Here is a 19,389-nt window from a genome sequence, read left to right on the forward strand (position 1 = left end):
CTATTTAAGACCCTCCCCAAACTTGTGAACAGCACTCATACATGGTCAACATGGGAAAGACAAAGGAGCATTCCAAGGCCATCAGAGACAAGATCGTGGAGGGTCACAAGGCTGGCAAGGGGTACAAAACCCTTTCCAAGGAGTTGGGCCTACCTATCTCCACTGTTGGGAGCATCATCCGGAAGTGGAAGGCTTATGGAACTACTGTTAGCCTTCCACGGCCTGGACAGCCTTTGAAAGTTTCCTCCCGTGCCGAGGCCAGGCTTGTCCGAAGAGTCAAGGCTAACCCAAGGACAACAAGGAAGGAGCTCCGGGAAGATCTCATGGCAGTGGGGACATTGGTTTCAGTCAATACCATAAGTAACGTACTCTACCGCAATGGTCTCCGTTCCAGACGAGCCCGTAAGGTGCCTTTACTTTCAAAGCGTCATGTCAAGGCTCGTCTACAGTTTGCTCATGATCACTTGGAGGACTCTGAGACTGACTGGTTCAAGGTTCTCTGGTCTGATGAGACCAAGATCGAGATCTTTGGTGCCAACCACACACGTGACGTTTGGAGACTGGATGGCACTGCATACGACCCCAAGAATACCATCCCTACAGTCAAGCATGGTGGTGGCAGCATCATGCTGTGGGGCTGTTTCTCAGCCAAGGGGCCTGGCCATCTGGTCCGCATCCATGGGAAGGTGGATAGCACGGCCTACCTGGAGATTTTGGCCAAGAACCTCCGCTCCTCCATCAAGGATCTTAAGATGGGTCGTCATTTCCTCTTCCAATAAGACAACGACCCAAAGCACACAGCCAAGAAAACCAAGGCCTGGTTCAAGAGGCAAAAAATCAAGGTGTTGCAGTGGCCTAGTCAGTCTCCTGACCTTAACCCAATTGAAAACTTGTGGAAGGAGCTCAAGATTAAAGTCCACATGAGACACCCAAAGAACCTAGATAACTTGGAGAAGATCTGCATGGAGGAGTGGGCCAAGATAACTCCAGAGACCTGTGCCGGCCTGATCAGGTCTTATAAAAGACGATTATTAGCTGTAATTGCAAACAAAGGTTATTCCACAAAATATTAAACCTAGGGGTTGAAGAATAATTGACCCACACTTTTATGTTTAAAATTTATAAAAATTTAACTGAGCAACAAAACTTTTTGGTTTGTAAGATTTATGCATCTGTTAATAAATCCTGCTCTTGTTTGAAGTTTGAAGGCTCTAACTTATTTGCATCTTATTAAACTGCTAAATCTGCAGGGGGTTGAATACTACTTTTAGGCACTGTACATACATACATATTCTAGAATACCCGATGCGTGATGCGTTAGAATCGGGCCACCATCTAGTATGTATATATATATATATATATATATATATATATATATATATATATATATATACATTAAATGGTGGCCCGATTCTAATGCATTGGGTATTCTAGAATATGTATGTAGTTTATTTATGAAGTTTTCAGAATAATGCAATTTATACACAGGATTCAGCCGGCCGGGCGCGACCAATTAGCGAAGCGTGGTTCAAATTTTGCGTCAATTCGTGGGCGGACTACGCCTGTCGCTGATTGTTCTCGGCCGGGCGTGACCAAATCAGTGAAGCCAGGGCCAGCTCCAGGTTTTTGAGGGCCCCGGGCGAAAGAAGTCTCAGTGGGCCCCCTCTTTAACACATACCACGATTTATGATGCACAGATACAGCAGAGAAATATAGCACAGCCAAGTAGCGTATAACACAGCCCACGTAATATATTGCCCAGTCACGTAGTATATAACACAGCCATGTAGTATATAACACAGCCACATAGTATGTAACACAGCCACGTAGTATATTGCCCAGCCATGTAGTATATAGCACAGCCCACGTAGTATATTGCCCAGTCACATAGTATATTGCCCAGCTACGTAGTATATTGCCCAGCCACGTAGTATATTGCTCAGCCACGTAGTATATTGTACAAACACGTAGTATATTGCCCAGCCACGTACTATATTGCTCAGCCACGTAGTATATTGCCCAGCCATGTAGTATACAGTATTGCCCAGCCACATAGTATATTGCCCAGCCACATAGTATATTGCCCAGACACGTAGTATATAGCACAGACACGTAGTATATAGCACAGACACGTAGTATATAGCACAGACACGTAGTATATAGCACAGACACATAGTATATTGCCCAGCCACGTAGTATATAGCACAGACACGTAGTATATTGCCCAGCCACATAGTATATTGCCCAGCCACATAGTATATTGCCCAGACACGTAGTATATAGCACAGACACGTAGTATATAGCACAGACACATAGTATATTTCCCAGCCACATAGTATATTACACAGCCACGTAGTATATAGCACAGACACATAGTATATAGCACAGACACATAGTATATAGCACAGACACATAGTATATAGCACAGACACTTAGTATATTGCCCAGCCACGTAGCATATAGCACAGACACATAGTATATAGCACAAATACGTAGTATATTGCCCAGCCACGTAGTATATTGCACAGCCACGCAATATATTGCACAGCCACTTAGTATGTAGCACAGAGACGTAGTATATAACACTGTCCATGCAGTATATAATAATAAATAATAATCTTTATTTTTATATAGCGCTAACATATTCCGCAGCGCTTTACAGGTTGCACACATTATCATCACTGTCCTCGTTGGGGCTCACAATCTAAATTCCCTATCAGTATGTCTTTGGAATGTGGGAGGAAACCGGAGTGTCCGGAGGAAACCTACGCAAACACGAAGAGAACATACAAACTCTTTGCAGATGTTGTCCTTAGTGGGGCTTGAACCCAGGACTCCAGCGCTGCAAGGCTACTGTGCTATCCACTGCGCCACCGTGCTGCTAACACAGGCCACATAGTATAGAGCACAGTGATGTAGTATATTGCCCAGCCACGTAATATATACCACAGCCACGTAGTATATAGCACAGCCCATATAGTATATAGCACAGAGATGTAGTATATAACACAGCCCACGCAGTATCTAACACAGCCCACGTAGTATATAGCAATGTGAGCACCATATCCGTGTTAAAAAAATAATTAAAATAAAAAATAGTTATATACTCACCCTCCGTCGGCCCCCCGGATCCAGCCGAGGCGTTTACCGATGCTCCTCGCGACGCTCCGGTCCCAAGAGTGCATTGCGGTCTCGCGAGATGATGACGTAACGGTCTCGCGAGACCGGTACATCATCATCTCGCGAGACCGCAATGCATGGACCGGTCACGGAGCGTCGCGAGGAGCGGGAAAGGCCTCGGCTGGACCGGGGGCCCACGGAAGGTGAGTATATAATGATTTTTTATTTTTTAATTATTTTTAACATTAGATATTTTTACTATTGCTGACGCATAGGTAGCATCAATAGTAAAAAGTTGGTCACACAAGGTTAATAGCAGCGTTAACGGAGTGCGTTACACTGCAGCATAAGGCGGTCCGCTAACACTGCCATTAACCCTGTGAGAGCGCTGATTGGAGGGGAGTATGGAGCAGGCACTGACGGCAGGAGATTAGGGAGCGGCCATTTCGCCGCCGGACTGTGCCCGTCGCTGATTGGTCGTGACTGTTTTGCCGCGACAAATCAGCGACTTGGGATTTCCGTTACAGACAGAAAGACAGACAGTCAGAAAGACAGACAGAAAGACGGAAGTGACCCTTAGACAATTGTATAGTTGATATATATATATATATATCCTCCATCCAAGTATGTTTTCCCCATCCTTGTATATATATCCTCCTCACTGGTATATACAGTATGTTCCCCATCCTGGTACCAAACTGGTATATATGACCTCCATCCTCTTGTATATTTTCCCCATCCATCCTGGTATATATGTTCCCCATCCTAGGCTCCTTCCTGGTATACATGTCCTCCATCCTGGTATATGTATTCCCCATACTTGTGTATGTATAACCTCCATACTGGTATATACAGTATCTTCCCCATCTTGGTATATATGACCTCAATTCTCATATATATGTTCCCCATCCTGGTGTATATGTTCCCCATCCTGGTGTAGATATGTCACCCATCCTGGTGTAGATATATGTATCCCATTCTGGGAACATCCTGCCGTGCAGTAGCTTACAAAAATATTCACCCACCCCCCTTGGCATTTTTCGTGTTTTGCTACTTTGCAACCTGTATTTTCACAGTTTTTTATGAGGGTTTGCATCAGTTAGAGTAAAGAACATGCTAACAACTGTTAACATTTGGTTTTCTTTTTACTGTGAAGCAAACAACTGACAGGAGAATTTCACCTTTGTAGTGCAGCAGTAGCACCGTTTGCAGTGATGAGGCAGTGACCCACAAAGTTCAAACACAAAGTCTCTTTAATGTGGTCACTTCACAGCATTAAAGTCCAGTTCACACAAGTGCATATAATATTAGTGTCCACTTCACAGCACTACATAATACATGGCTTTAGATTTCAGTCCCTAAACGCGCTGGTTCTCCCTTTAACCAGTAGCCGTGTGTGACTGCAGCGCCGTGTTAAAGTCTCTCACTCATAGCTCCTCACAAGACATGATCTCCTTCAGTTTACAGTCACTAAACACGCTGGACCTCCCTTTGTCCAGTTTCCGTGGGCGACTGCAGCGCCGTGTCAACATCTTACAGCTCTTCTCATTTAGTTTGCAATCACTACACATGCCAGTCTTCCTTCGGGCACAGGACAGACAACCTCCGGTCCATCCTCGGGCACAAGACCTCTCCACATCCAATACCAGTTACCGCAGTTGACCACACCTGATATGATCTGCTGGCCTAAGAGCAGCATGGACAAGCTCTGGAGTAGGTGGCCTCTATACTGACCGCAGACCCTGAACTTAACACCGCAACTAGAAGTAGCCGTGGGATGTTCCTGTCACTCCCTAGACACCTCGTCACAGCCGGAGGACTAATTACCCCTAAAGAAAGAAACAGGAAAACTATCTTGCCTCAGAGAAAATTCCCAAAGGAAAGACAGCCCCCCACAAATATTGACTGTGAGAGGAAAATTACAAACGCAGACTGAAAACAGAATTTAGCAAAGGAGGCCACGCTACCTAGAAAGAAAAGACAGGACAGAGTACTGTGCGGTCAGTATTAAAATACTACAAAAATCCACCACAGAGAATACAAAAATCTCCACACCTAACTAAAGGCATGGAGGGTAACTCTGCAACTCCAGGGGTTCCAGCTTGGCTGAATAAATCCTTACACAGACAAAGCTGGACAAGAAAAAACATAGCAATTCACTGAACTATAAAGTCCACTGCATGTGGACTGCAAAAACAAAGCCAGGACTTATCTTTGATGATTTGGACAATCCAGCAGGAGAAACCAAGCAGAGATGTGAATCCTCCAGAAAACAATGGACAACTGGCACTCACCAAAGGGTGAGGCCAGACTAAATAGCCCCGTCCAAAGTGGACGCACCTGATGACTGCTGTGAAGGACAAACAGCAGCACTACCACGTATAACCACAGGAGGGAGCCCAAGAGCAGAACCCACAACAGAATTCACAACACACACCGCTGTTAATGTCTTTTTTACTCACACAGCCATACACAGTCCTTGATATTCTCCAGGTCGCAGCCGGGCACCATATCCACCTGTTTGCAGTCATTAAACACGCCAGTCCTCCTCTGACCAGTTTCTGTGGATGGTGGCACTGCTGTGTATGCTGTGGGTGCCAGACTATTCAGCTGCCTTGGCTGCTGGCTCTGCTGGCCTGTGTTGCCTCACACAGGGATAGCTCTGCAAAGCTGACTGCTCTCCACAAAAGCACACACCAGACTGACACTGGACCTGACACACCCATACCCTTCCTTGCAGAGTTTTTAACATAGAAACCTGTGGCCTCAAGTCACATGGAAAACCCGGATCTGGAATTAAACAGACTGTACGACTACTATCCTGCAGTCTGTTTCACAACACAACACCCCAGAGCAGGTTTTCCCTACATCTGCCTTGGACACTAGCATGTCCAAGGCTACACTTACTTTTATTACTTCCAGTCTGCATTGCAGTCACAGCTTAGCCTGTGACTGCAATGCACTCCAATAGCCTTCATACGCCTCCATGCACAACCTGGGGAGAACAAACAGCAACCCCTACCTGTGACACTGGTCACTGCCTCACGCCTTTTACCAAGTGAGAAAGGACAACACCTGAATTCCAGAAGTAAAACTCTGTTTATTTTAATTGTTAACAAGAAGACAATAATTGAGATGCTAGGCAGGCTGTCTGACCCTAATACATTTTGAATAAGCATATATAGGCAATGCAAAATATAGGCAATCGGATATGAGAGGCAGTTAACATCAATTCCTGCTGCAGACTACAGATAATATTCTAAGCATAAAATTTTTCAAAATATATGATTGCTGTCTCTACACATTTTAGAATGCCAGTTGTTTCTGACCGCAAAGATAACATCTTGTTTTCAGAAGGTACTGTCTCTGAGCAAAAGGAAAAATGTCTTGCTTTGACTTTTTGATAAACCCATATTTCTAGAACTAAGGTTATAATCTCTATTAATGAACACATTGAATATATAAAAAATGAATCAAATGATATACTCATTGCAAAAATTATTATAACAACAAATAGGACAAAATACCTGAAATCCTTGGTGTGCATAACTATCCACTCCCCTAAAGTCAGTACTTTGTAGGTCCTCCTTTCACAGCAATTACAGCTGTAAGTCATTTTGGATACATTTCTATGAGCTTTCCACATCTTGCCACTGGGATTTTTGCCAAACTGCTCCATCTCCTTCAAGATAGATGGTTTCCTCTGATGAACAGCAATCTTCAAGTCTGACCACAGATTCTCAATTGGATTAAGGTCTGGGCTTTGACTAGACCACTCCAAAACATTTACACATTTCCCTTTAAACCACTCGAGTGTTGCTTTAGCACTATGCTTTGGGTCATTGTCTTGTTGGAAGGAGAACCTCCGTCGTAGTCTCAAATCACTGACAGTCTGAAACAGTTTTTGCTCAATAACATACCTGTATTTCGCACCATCCATCTTCCCCTCAGCTCGGACCATTTTCCCTGTCCCTGCTGCCGGAAAACATGGTGTTTTTGGGGTGATGAGCTGGGTTGGTTTGGCACCAGACATAGCGTTTACCTTGGTGGCCAAAAAGTTACATTTTGGTCTCATGTGACCACGGCATCTTCCTTCATACATTTGGAGAGTCTCCCACATGTCTTTTTGGCAAACTCAAAACCAGCCTTATAATTTTTGTGTGTAAGTAAAGCTTTTTTTCTGTCCACTCTTCCATAAAGGCTATCTTGGAGTACATGGCTTATTGTGGTCGTATGGACAGATACTCCAGTCTCTCTGCTTGTGAACTCTGTTTCTCCTTCAGGGTTACCTTTGGTCTCTGTGCTGAGTCTCTGATTAATGCTCTCCTACCCTAGGCTGAGAGTTTTGGTGGGCGGCTCTCTCTTGGCAGGTTTGTTGTGGTACCATGTTCTTTCCCTTTTATGATAATAGATTTGATGGTGCTCTGGGTGATTATCAGCGATTGCGATATTTTTTATATTTTTCCTAACCCAACCCTGACTTGTACTCCTCAACAACTTTGTCCCTGACTTGTTTGGAGATCTCCTTGGTCTTTATGTGGTGTTGTTTGGTTAGTGGTGCCTCTTGCTTAATGGTGTTGCAGCCTCTGTGGCCTTTCAGAAAAGGTTTATATATACTGACAGACCATGTGATACTTAGAGTGCACACAGGTGAACTTCCTTTCACTAAAAATGTAACTTACGAAGGTAATTGCTTGCACCAGAATTTTTTAGGGGCTTTATAGCTAAAGAGATAAATACTTATTCACATGCCAATTTTTAATTATTTGATCTCATAAATTTAATTTATGCCTATATTTTAGCACTTCACTTCACCAACTTAGAGTATTTAGTGCTGATGACACAAATCAGATTTCAAAAATATTTAAACACAGGTTGTAATGTAACAAAATAGGCAAAACGCTCCAGTGCAGCTGACACATCCGAATAGCATTCTCATATTTGAAATTCTAATAGTTAGACTGGTTTAACACAAAAGCATTGTCAGCAAAAAAACAAAGGCGCCGATTTATCAAGACTGGGACCGTTCATATCCTTGAGTCACAGGCGCCTGATTCATTAAGAGGCACACACCTCTTAAAGAATATGGTATATCTGAAAAGGGGTGTGCACTTCCATGCGCTTTGCCACAAGCCTTACTCCAGTCAGGGAGAGGAGTAACATTTTTATGATGTAAGGTACGCCGCAGCTCGAAGTGGATTAGACAAGCTGAGGTTTCCTGCACCAGTTCTACCCAACATGTGCTATTGTTCAGTCCCAGTCATCAACAAAGGTATCCTCTAATACCATTATAAATTGTAATACATGCTATAATTATATGCATTGTGTAATATATTACGTAACTCATAGCTATATTAGAACATATAGAAGTATAGCTAATTCTCTTTTTTCCATACAGATGTTGCAACGCAGCCAATGGATGAAAGAGACTGTGAGGTGGGAATAATACACAACTTCAATTAGTTCTTTTTATTGTTTAAATTTGCATGGGATAATATAAGGATCCCTTATTCGATGACGTAAGCACCTGATGAAAGTTTGTAATATACTTTACAATAGAGGGTCAGTGAAAGGGCAAAGCCATATATACAAATTATTTCCTGGCTTTCTACATACAATCAGATCAATCCTTTGATCCACATCCATAGTACTGATAAGCCTTAATTCACACCATCATATTTGGAGCTTGAGATAAGTCTATCTTGTGCAAGAAATGAGATTGTAACAAGTAATCAGGAAGACATTTTCTATTCTTTCTAATAGGAACAGCTTAGACATGAGCTAATCTTATTAAATTCGACAGCCTCGACAAATATTTCCCCAAAATTTGATTAACAGGTAATTGATTCGCCGAGAATTGCAACTACTACAACTGCCCTCAAAATATATGTATAACACTCAGAGGTCTCCTAAGACTATTGTGGTAGTTCAACTCACCTGGCGGCATACAGAGGTAGAAAATAGGAACATCATCTCTTTAAGGCTATGTGCCCACGTTGCAGATTACAAGCAGATTTTTCCTGAGCAAAACCGCATACCCTTTGCACGGAAAATGCATGCAGACTTTGTCACATTTTTACTGCCTTTTTACTGCATTTTCCATGCGTTTTACAAGCGTATTTTAAATACATGTCTATGGGTGTGGAATTACCGCGATTCCGCAAAAATAATGAACATGCTGCATTTTTTACCGCGATGCGTTTCCGCTGTGAAGAAAATGCACCATGTGCACAGAAATTACGGAATGCTATTAAAAGTAATGAGATGCTTTTTGTAAGCGTTTTTTAAGCATTTCCGCGGCGGGGAAAAAAACGCGGCAAAAATGCTTAAAAAAGGCAACGTGGGCACATAGCCTAAATCTTTAGTTGGTTTATTGTTATGCAATATAAACCAACAAGAAAAAAACAAAACACTGCAACACAGTCCATACGTATGCGGGTGGCACCCCTGGAGAATCTCCAGTCTAGCTGAACCAAGACTGCCTGTAGAGCCCAGTTTTTTAAACCTCAGACCATGTGACTCTTTCCATCATGTGACTGACCACATGATGATGACATCAACACAGGTCCTGTCAGCTCTGCATCTGGAGATAAAGTAGATGTCCTTACACCCGTGCTATGAAGGTCCATATGATATGAAGGTCCATATGAAACCAGCCCATTATGCAACTTTAACTTAACCCTCTATTACCTTACCAGTGACTTTGTCACATAATCCCCTCCTCTACCCAAAGCCGGGGGGTTAGGCACCTTCACACACTAAGCAGGGCAGCAAGGTGGCTCTGTGGTTAGCTTAGGTTAGTCCTGGGTTCAAATCCCACCAAGGACAACATCTGCATGGAGTTTGTATGTTCTCCCTGTATTTGTGTGGGTTTCCTCTGGGTACTCCGGTTTCCTCCCACATTCCAAAGACATACTGATAGGGAATTTAGATTGTGAGCCCCATCAGGGACAGTGATATGTTATGATCCGATGACTTTGGAGCCGCATGCAACTTTCTCTGGAGTAGGTGGAAACTGTACTGACCGCAAACCCTGGACTAACACCGCAACTAGAAGTAGCCGTGGGGTGTGCCTAACAAACCCTAGACACCTCAACACAGCCGGAGAACTAAATACCCCTATAGATGGAAATAGGAATACTACCTTGCCTCAGAGTAGAACCCCAAAGGATAGGCAGCCCCCCACGAATATTGACTGTGAATAGGAGAGGAAAGACACACACAGGCAGAAAACAGAATTTAGCAAAAGAGGCCAGTCTAGCTAAATAGGGAAAGATAGGACAGAATACTAAGCAGTCAGTATTAAAACCCTTCCAAAAATATCCACAGCAGATAATACAAAAAGTTCCACAATCTAACTAAAGACATGGAATGTATATCTGCAACTCCTGAGAATCCAACAAGACTGAGAAAATACTGACACAATCTAAGCTGGACAAAAAAATTAATAACACTGAATTATTGAGCACACAGCATGTGTGCCACAGAAACAAAACCAGACACTTATCTTTGCTGATTTGGCAGCAAGGCAGAAGAAACCAAACAAGGACCAACACCTCCCAAAAACCATGGACAACTGGCAAGGACTAATGAATTCTGCACGCCTAAATACCCCAGTCAGAACTGCAATCAGCAGATACACCTGACCAGGACTGCAACCCAGGGACAACTGCATTACCACCTACAACCACCGGAGGGAGCCCAAAAGCAGAATTCACAACAGTGATGATAATGTGTGCAAACTGTAAAGCACTGTGGAATATGTTAGCGCTATATAAAAAAATAAATATTATTAGCAGGGGAGTCTGGACAGGGCATCTGCGTTCCCATGCAGCTTCCCTGACCTATGCTCAACATGAAAAGTGAAATCTTGGAGGCCTAAGAACCATCTAGTTACTCACGCATTTTTACCCTTCTTTTCCCTCAACCACCTCAGAGGGTCATAGTCGGATAGCAGCTTAAACCTATGTCCTAGCAGGTAATATCTCAGGGTATCTACAGCCCACTTTATGGCTAAGCACCCCTTCTCTACGATGGCATAGTTTCTCCTACATGAAGAGAGCTTCCGGCTCAGATTCAGGATGGGATGCTCCTCCCCATTCACTTCCTGAGACAGCACAGCTCCCAAGCTGACTTCTGCCGCATCTGTCTGGACCATGAACTCTTTGCTGGATGTTTACACGGAGCCTGCTCAGCTCCTGGAAAGCCATCTCAGTTTCAGCACACCATTTAATCAACAACGATCTTGTGCCTTGAAAAAGGTCCGTCAATGGTGCAGCAATCATGGCGAACCTTGGGATAAACCACCAGTAGTAACCCACAATTCCAAGAAACGCCCTCACTTGCCTCTTGGAAAGCAGTTTTGGCCATTTCTGTATTGTCTCAATCTTGTTCATCTGGTACTTGATTTCGCCCCTCCCACCAACATAGCCTAGGTATTTGACCTCTTTCTTCCCTATGGCACTTTTTTGGGGCTTACGGTGAACCCTGCATTCCTCAATGCATCCAGAACTGCCTGCACCTTTGGTAGATGACTACCACAATCAGGGCTGAAGACCACAATGTCATCTAGGTAGGCTGCGGTATACTTCCAATGCAAAGCCAGGACCCAATCCATCGCCCTCTGGAAGGTTGCTGGGACCCCCTGCAGTCCAAAGGGCATTCTGGTGTATTGGAAACACGCATCAGGCGTCGAGAAGGCCGTCTTCTACTTGGCACTCTGGGACATGGGGATCTACCAGTAGCCCTTCGTCAGGTCAAGGGTTATTAATGTACCGTACCTCGCGGTTCCCAGTCTCTCAACGAGTTCATCCACACGGGGAATCGGATATGCACCATATTTGGAGACCTCATTCAGCTTGCAGTAATCATTGTAAAATCACCACTCACCGTCGGGCTTCGGCACAAGGACAATGTGACTCGACCATCCACTTTTCGACTCCTCAATCACCCCAAGATCTAATATACTCTTCACCTCATTGGTTACAGTTGTGCTCAAAAGTTAACAAACCCCGGCAGAATTTTTGCTTTCTTGGCCTTTTTCCAGAGAATTTGAATGATAACACCAAAACTTTATCTCCACTCATGGTTAGTGGCTGGGTAAAGCCATTTATTGTCAAACTACTGTGTTTTCTCTTTTTAAATCATGAGAACCCAAAACATCACTGACGAAGGACTTGATCCAAAACGCGCATCGGAGCGCGTTCCTGCTCGCATCAACATGATCACACAGGTAATTATCTTCCACGGCACCATTCAGTCCTACTAAGCATTTGTGGCTTTTCTGCCTAGGTGCTGTACCGCTATTATGGCTATTACTTATACAGCACCTAGGTTTCTTGGCGTAATTATGGACATTTGTACGCTGTATATCTGAGACTTATTGCAGTGCTACATTTTCCTTCAGGCCATTACTTACATTGAACCATTAGTCCTCCTGCGCCATTATGGATATCTTTTTGTCCATATGCACATGCACTTTATTGCCTCTTTTTGCATTTGATGATATTGTACCTTTGCAGCTTGCCTGTTTATTACCATGGGGTACTGTCATGTCGGACACTGTTCAGACCAGGTCGTCCGACAAACAGCGGTAATTCCTCTTTTGACCACTATTTACTCATTGGCGTCTGCTAGATTTTGTCTAGCTGTTCCGGGGTTAATTTACCTGATCCTCGGATTGGAAGCTGGGCCATTTCCATGGCCTTTAAATAGTTCTCCTGATCATTGGGCGTCGCCGATTATAGCTTCTGTCTTGCGTTGTTATCTCGGTCTGGAGTGGAGAGCTGGTGGTTGGAGATTCGTTGCTGGTGGTGTATATTCCTTCGTCTTATTTACTCCTTCCTATATTTGTGTTTATTTTGCCCTGCACATTTATAGTGTATTCCCGAGTGTCTGCGGCGTGGTGTATATTTTCCTTTATCCTTGTCTGTGCTAACTGTGGGTATTTTAGTATTACCTCTTCACTGGGTGGTGGGTGGAGGTTTCAGCCTAGGGCTGAGCTCAGGAGTTAGGGTGAGGTTCGAGGCCTGAACATGCACACCTTCAGTGTAAACTTCAGGTAGAGGGTCAGTCAGGATTTCCCTAGCCTTAGGGAAATTGCAGGGGCCCGGGTTATTAGCTCTCGCTCACCTAGTCTCTCCCTGACAGGTACATGCCATGCTACATTCCATCACATGTATTTCTTAAATGACACTCATGTGTTTTTTGATTATCTGGTGTTAGTTGCTCATAATTTTTGCAGGCTACATGATTTAGTGTTACCATTCATTATTTCTGTTATAACATACCTGCAAGCGCATCATTGCACAGAAATCATCATCCTCACTACATAGTGCACTTATCACCATTTTTATCATCTCTTTGTATTATTGTGTCACATATCCATTGTTGTCAGTTTTTGCATGGGTTCCTCTGGTCTGTGTGTTCAACGGGCAGATACACACTGTGTTGTCAATACCATGTTGCCATCCTTTGCTTCCCTTTTTTATCTTTAATAATAAATAATTTTTTGTAGTATATACATCTATTGGTCTTCATTCTCACACATTGGACCTCACAGTTTCGGCCTTTTTCTCTCTGGTTGCAATCTCCATACAGTATAAAGCACTCCACTCTCATCTCAGCACAGCGAGCGCCGTGTACTGATGTCATCTCGCATGCTGTCTGTGTCATTTACGTCAGACGCAGAGGGAGAATGATGGAAGCCGGAGCTCCATCTCATCATTGCTTTCAACTGTATTGGCATCCAGCTGATACAGTTGAACTTGCGATGATGAGTGGTCCTCGTGCTCAAGGTCCCCATAGTGGCCAGGTGGCAGTGCAGCGAGAGTGAGTCACCTTGGTCTGCCACAGAGTGTAACTGTATGGGCATATGCTGATACAGTTACAGTAACGCAGCTTTGGGTGGGCCCCTAAGAGCACGGGGCCTGAGGAGACCGTCTCTGCTCCCCGGTAGCTACGCCACTGGCTGTGAAAATTGCCTTCCCAGTTCTTTCAAATGGCAAACTCCAAACCACAAGGTACCTGAACACAAAGCTACTTAAAGCTGAGACACACGAGTGTCAAAGTCTGCCATAAAAGACCTTGGGATTAACATCTTTGCAGCTTATTTAGTGTTTTATGGCCTTCTCTCTCTATCAGTATTGCTAAGCTTTGAAGTCCTTTCACAATCTAGATTCACCCCTAAAGGGTTGCTGCATTCCATGCCTCTGCTTTTATATAGGCTATGAATCTCTCCTGATTGGCTGTGCTATACCATGTCATGTGATGACTGTAAAGCATTAAGTGAAAGCCTGTACAGCTGTACCCAAGGTTATGAATCTGCTCTGATTAATGCAATATACACTGCTCAAAAAAATAAAGGGAACACTAAAATCCCACATCCTAGATATCACTGAATGAAATATTCCAGTTGTAAATCATTATTCATTACATAGTGGAATGTGTTGAGAACAATAAAACCTAAAAATTATCATGTAAATCACAACTAATATCCCACAGACGTCTGGAGTTGGAATGATGCTCAAAATCAAAGTGGAAAATGAAGTTACAAGCTGATCCAATGTCAGTGGAAATGCCTCAAGAAAAGGAAATGATACTCAGTAGTGTGTGTGGCCTCCACGTGCCTGTATGACCTCCCTACAATGCCTGGGCATGCTCTTGATGAGGCTGTGGATGGTCTCCTGAGGGATCTCCTCCCAGACCTGGACTAAAGCATCCCCCAACTCCTGGACATGATGTCCCAGATGTGTTCAATCGTATTCAGGTCTGGGGAATGGGCGGGCCAGTCCATAGCTTCAATGCCTTTATCTTTTATAAACATATTGACCATAGAGTCATTAAACTCAGTCACGAAGTGTATTCAATCTTAAAACCAATCTTTATTAACACATAAACAATACAAAACGTTAAAATAGTGCCTCAGAATCAAAATACAAATGCATTCAAGGTAAGCGACGGGAACTACAATTGCATATTATCCAGTTACTGTAAACAATGCCTCTCTGTGCAAATCAGTGTAAACACACCCGCAGTCCAGATGACCTCCTAATACTGTCAATACTGAGATATGCATACAAACGGGCAATCAGCCCAATACATATTACCGTGGTGGCTTCACCGTTCCCCTGCCTCGTGGCACGCTATCCCTTGACAACCCCGACGCGCGTTTCACATCCGCTTCCTCCTGGGAGTTCCCGTCGCTTACCTTGAATGCATTTGTATTTTGATTCTGAGGCACTATTTTAACGTTTTGTATTGTTTATGTGTTAATAAAGATTGGTTTTAAGATTGAATACACTTCGTGACTGAGTTTAATGACTCTATGGTCAATATGTTTATAGTTTATTTGGAGTGTGACCCATCCTTTATCTGAGGAAATGGGGTGGTGCTTTATGCTAATTAATGCCTTTATCTTGCAGGAACTGCTGACACACTCCAGCCACATGAGGTCTGGCATTGTCCTGCATTAGGAGGAACCCAGGTCCAATCACACCAGCATATGATCTCACAAGGGGTCTGAGGATCTCATGTCGGTACCTAATGGCAGTCAGGCTACCTCTGGCGAGCACATCGAGGGCTGTGCGGCCCTCCAAAGAAATGCCACCCCCATCATTACTGACCCACTGCCAAACCGGTCATGCTGAAGGATGTTGCAGACAGTAGATCACTCTCCACAGCATCTCCAGACTGTCACGTCTGTCACATGTGCGCAGTGTGAACCTGCTTTCATCTGTGAAGAGCACAGGGCGCCAGTGGTGAATTTGCCAATCCTGGTGTTCTGTGGCAAATGGCAAGCGTCCTGCACGGTGTTGGGCTGTGAGCACAACCCCTGTCTGTGGACATTGGGCACTCAGACCATCCTTATGGAGTCGGTTTCTAACCGTTTGTGCAGACACATGCACATTTGTGGCCTGCTGGAGGTCATTTTGCAGGGCTCTGGCAGTGCTCCTCCTGTTCCTCCTTGCACAAAGGCTGAGGTAGTGGTCTTGCTGCTGGGTTGTTGCCCTCCTACGGCCCCCTCCACGTCTCCTGGTTATACTGGCCTGTCTCCTGGTAGCGCCTCCAGCCTCTGGACACTACGCTGACAGACACAGTAAACCTTCTTGCCACAGCTCAAATTGATGTGCCATCCTGGATGAGCTGCACTACCTGAGCCACTTGTGTGGGTTATAGAGTCTGTCTCATACTACCACGAGTGTGAAAGCACAACCAATACTCAAAAGTGACCAAAACCTCACCCATAAAGCATTGGTACTGAGAGGTCCCCACCTGCAGAACTACTCCTTTATTGAGTGTGTCTTGATAATTACCAATAATTTCCATCTGTTGTCTATTCCATTTGCACAACAGCATGTGAAATTGATTGTTAAACAGTGTTGCTTCCTAAGTGGACAGTTTGATTTCACAGAAATTTGATCTACTTGGAGTTATATTCTGTTGTTTAAGTGATCTCTTTATTTTTTGGAGCAGTGTGCTTCAATGTGTAAAATGGTGATCATCTTTGACGATTTGCGCAAACTGAATCGCAAATTGTTTTAATTACACAGGTTCAGCGAATTACTGAAAATTCTACACAAATTCAATTCACACCAAATCAATCAACTCATCTCTAGATAAGTTTCTATGTTGGTCCAAATAAAAGGAACTCATTTGGACCACAAATATGGCCATGTCAATTCAGCATTAAAAGATGAATCTGTAAGAAAATAATCATGCAACAGCTGAAAAGGAAATGTGTGTATGCTCTAAAGTTATCTCATATTCATGGCTGAATGTATTACCCCTTCAAGTGTGTCCTATGACAGTGTTAAGTGAATCCATTTTTCTGTATCTACATGCACATATCATATTCACTAGGTAATGATTTTTTTTTATTGCAGAGTGACAATATAGATATTGTATATTTGAAGCCAATCTTCAAGCGGGAAGATACAAAGAAAGCCAAAATCAGAGAGATGGAGACTGAATATTCTGCCATGAGACTAATGACAAATAATTGAGCGTATTACCGTATATGTTTTGTGGAATATCAATTAATCCATTCTTACTGTTTCTAAAGTGTGTCTAATAAAAGCCATCATTAACCAGTGAGAGATGTTTTAATAGATTTAACAACACATTTTGTCATGCAGATGGGGTCCCTGGTCTACATTTTGCACCAGGCCCCATAAGAATCTAGTTATGCCACTGGTTCAGAGCCATCAGAAGCTACAATATAGATGTGAACTGTGACTTAGCAGAATTAACCATACACGGTGTAAATTATTTGAATAAAATATATAATGGAACTAATTATATTACAATTCTGTTATGAAGCTGAATCCCTCTACCCCACTAGTCCCACAAATCTGCTATTGGAAGACAGTTGAGAGAAGCTCATATTTATAATCAATAGATCTTGTAATAAAATAAGTTCCACAATTGGATGTGTTAAATAAATGTTGATCTGCCCCTGCTATGTGCTGTGTAATGGCCATGTCTGACCATCAGGAACATGGTCGGAGCATACCACATCTCTTGGGCAGGGGAGGATACTAAAGATGCTAAAGAGAGTATACAGACAGGACAGCTAATTGTTTCGGTGAGGTAAAACACATGTTTAAAAACAAGCAACAAAAGCTTAACCTTACAGAAAGAATCATCTGCTATACCATGCTGTCCTGTCTGTATACTCTTTTATGTTTTCCCCTGATAGGAGATGTGGTATGATCAAACCATGTTTCTGCATGGTCAGACAAAGCCATTACATAGGACATGGCATAAAGCATAATATCTGTGAATAGAAGAATTATGTTGGGAGAATCACTGTTCATGTGAGCCGCCATATTGGGATTGGCAGCCCAGCGTTCTGTGTTCTGAGGCATGCCTCCAGATTGCAGGTTGGTTGCTAGGCAGCAGCTGAGGCTACAGAGGAAAGCACAGCACGCGATACCCATATCAGATTACTCTTTGTAACTTGTAAACCAGTTTACATGAGAGCAGTCATTTATAAAAGCTCACATAATAGTAACACAGAGTGTATATAACCAGCATGTTATATTAAACAATATGACTAACACAGTCCAAGTGTGATATATATATATATATATATATATATATATATATATATATATATATATATACACAGTACAGACCAAAAGTTTGGACACCCCTTCTCATTTAAAGATTTTTCTGTATTTTCATGACCATGAAAATTGTACATTCACACTGAAAGCATCGAAACTATGAATTAACACATGTGGAATTATATACTTAACAAAAAAGCAAAAAAGTGTGAAACAACTGAAATTATGTCTTATATTCTAGGTTCTTCAAAGTAACCACCTTTTGCTTTGATGACTGCTCTGCACACTCTTGCCATTCTCTTGATACTCCAAAGGTTCTCTATAGGGTTGAGGTCAGGGGAAGATGGTGGCCACACCATGAATTTATCTCCTTTTATGCCCATAGCAGCCACTGACTCAGAGGTATTCTTTGCATTGTCATGCATGAAGATGATTTTGCTCCTGAAGGCACGTTTCTGCTTTTCATACCATGAAATAAAGTTGTCAGTCAGAAACTATATACTTTGCAGAGGTCATTTTCACACCTTCAGGAATCTTAAAGGGCCCTACCAGCTGATTCCGGCCCAAAACATGACTCCTCGACCTCCTTGCTGACGTCACAGCCTTGTTAGGACATGGTGGCCATCCACAAAGCATCCACTACTTCATCCATCTGGACCATCCAGGGTTGCTCGACACTCATCAGTAAACAAGACTGTTTGAAAATTAGTCTTCATGTATGTCTGGGCCCACTGCAATCGTTTCTGCTTGTGAAGACTGTTTAGGGATGGCCGAATAGTAGGTTTATGCACCCCAGCAAGCCTTTGAAGGATTCTACACCTTGAGATTTGAGGGACTCCAGAGGCACCAGCAGCTTCAAATAACTGTTTGGCAGTTTGGCAGCTGCTCTCTTAATCCAATGAATTTGTCTGGCAGAAACCTTCCTCATTATGCCTCTATCTGCATGAACTCTGTCTGTGCTCTGTTTCAGTCACAAATCTCTTCACAGTATGATGTTTTTCGTTTTTTTCGTGAAATATCTAATGTTTTCATACCTTGTCCATGGTATTGCACTATTTAGCGCTTTTCAGCAGCAGAGAGATCCTTTTTATTTCCCATACTGCTTGAAACCTGTGGCCTGCTTAATAATGTAGAACATCATTTTAAGTACCAGTTTTCCTTTAATTAGAATTACCTGGAAAACAAATTATCACATGTGTTT

General features: G+C 43.1%; 1 protein-coding gene across 1 annotated transcript in view; it reads left to right on the top strand.

Moving 5' to 3' along the window:
• LOC143773618 (uncharacterized) overlaps positions 1 to 17,375 on the top strand; it is a 152,790-nt gene extending 135,415 nt beyond the window's left edge. Inside the window, exons 7-8 of the mRNA XM_077261015.1 lie at positions 8,519 to 8,556; positions 17,004 to 17,375. Of these exons, the coding sequence (XP_077117130.1) occupies positions 8,519 to 8,556; positions 17,004 to 17,123 (158 nt within the window). The 3' untranslated portion in view covers positions 17,124 to 17,375. The remainder of the gene's footprint in view (positions 1 to 8,518; positions 8,557 to 17,003) is intronic.
• The last annotated feature ends 2,014 nt before the right edge of the window (positions 17,376 to 19,389 follow it).

This window comes from Ranitomeya variabilis, chromosome 5 (genome assembly GCF_051348905.1).
Source record: "Ranitomeya variabilis isolate aRanVar5 chromosome 5, aRanVar5.hap1, whole genome shotgun sequence".
NCBI classification, from domain to species: domain Eukaryota; kingdom Metazoa; phylum Chordata; class Amphibia; order Anura; family Dendrobatidae; genus Ranitomeya; species Ranitomeya variabilis.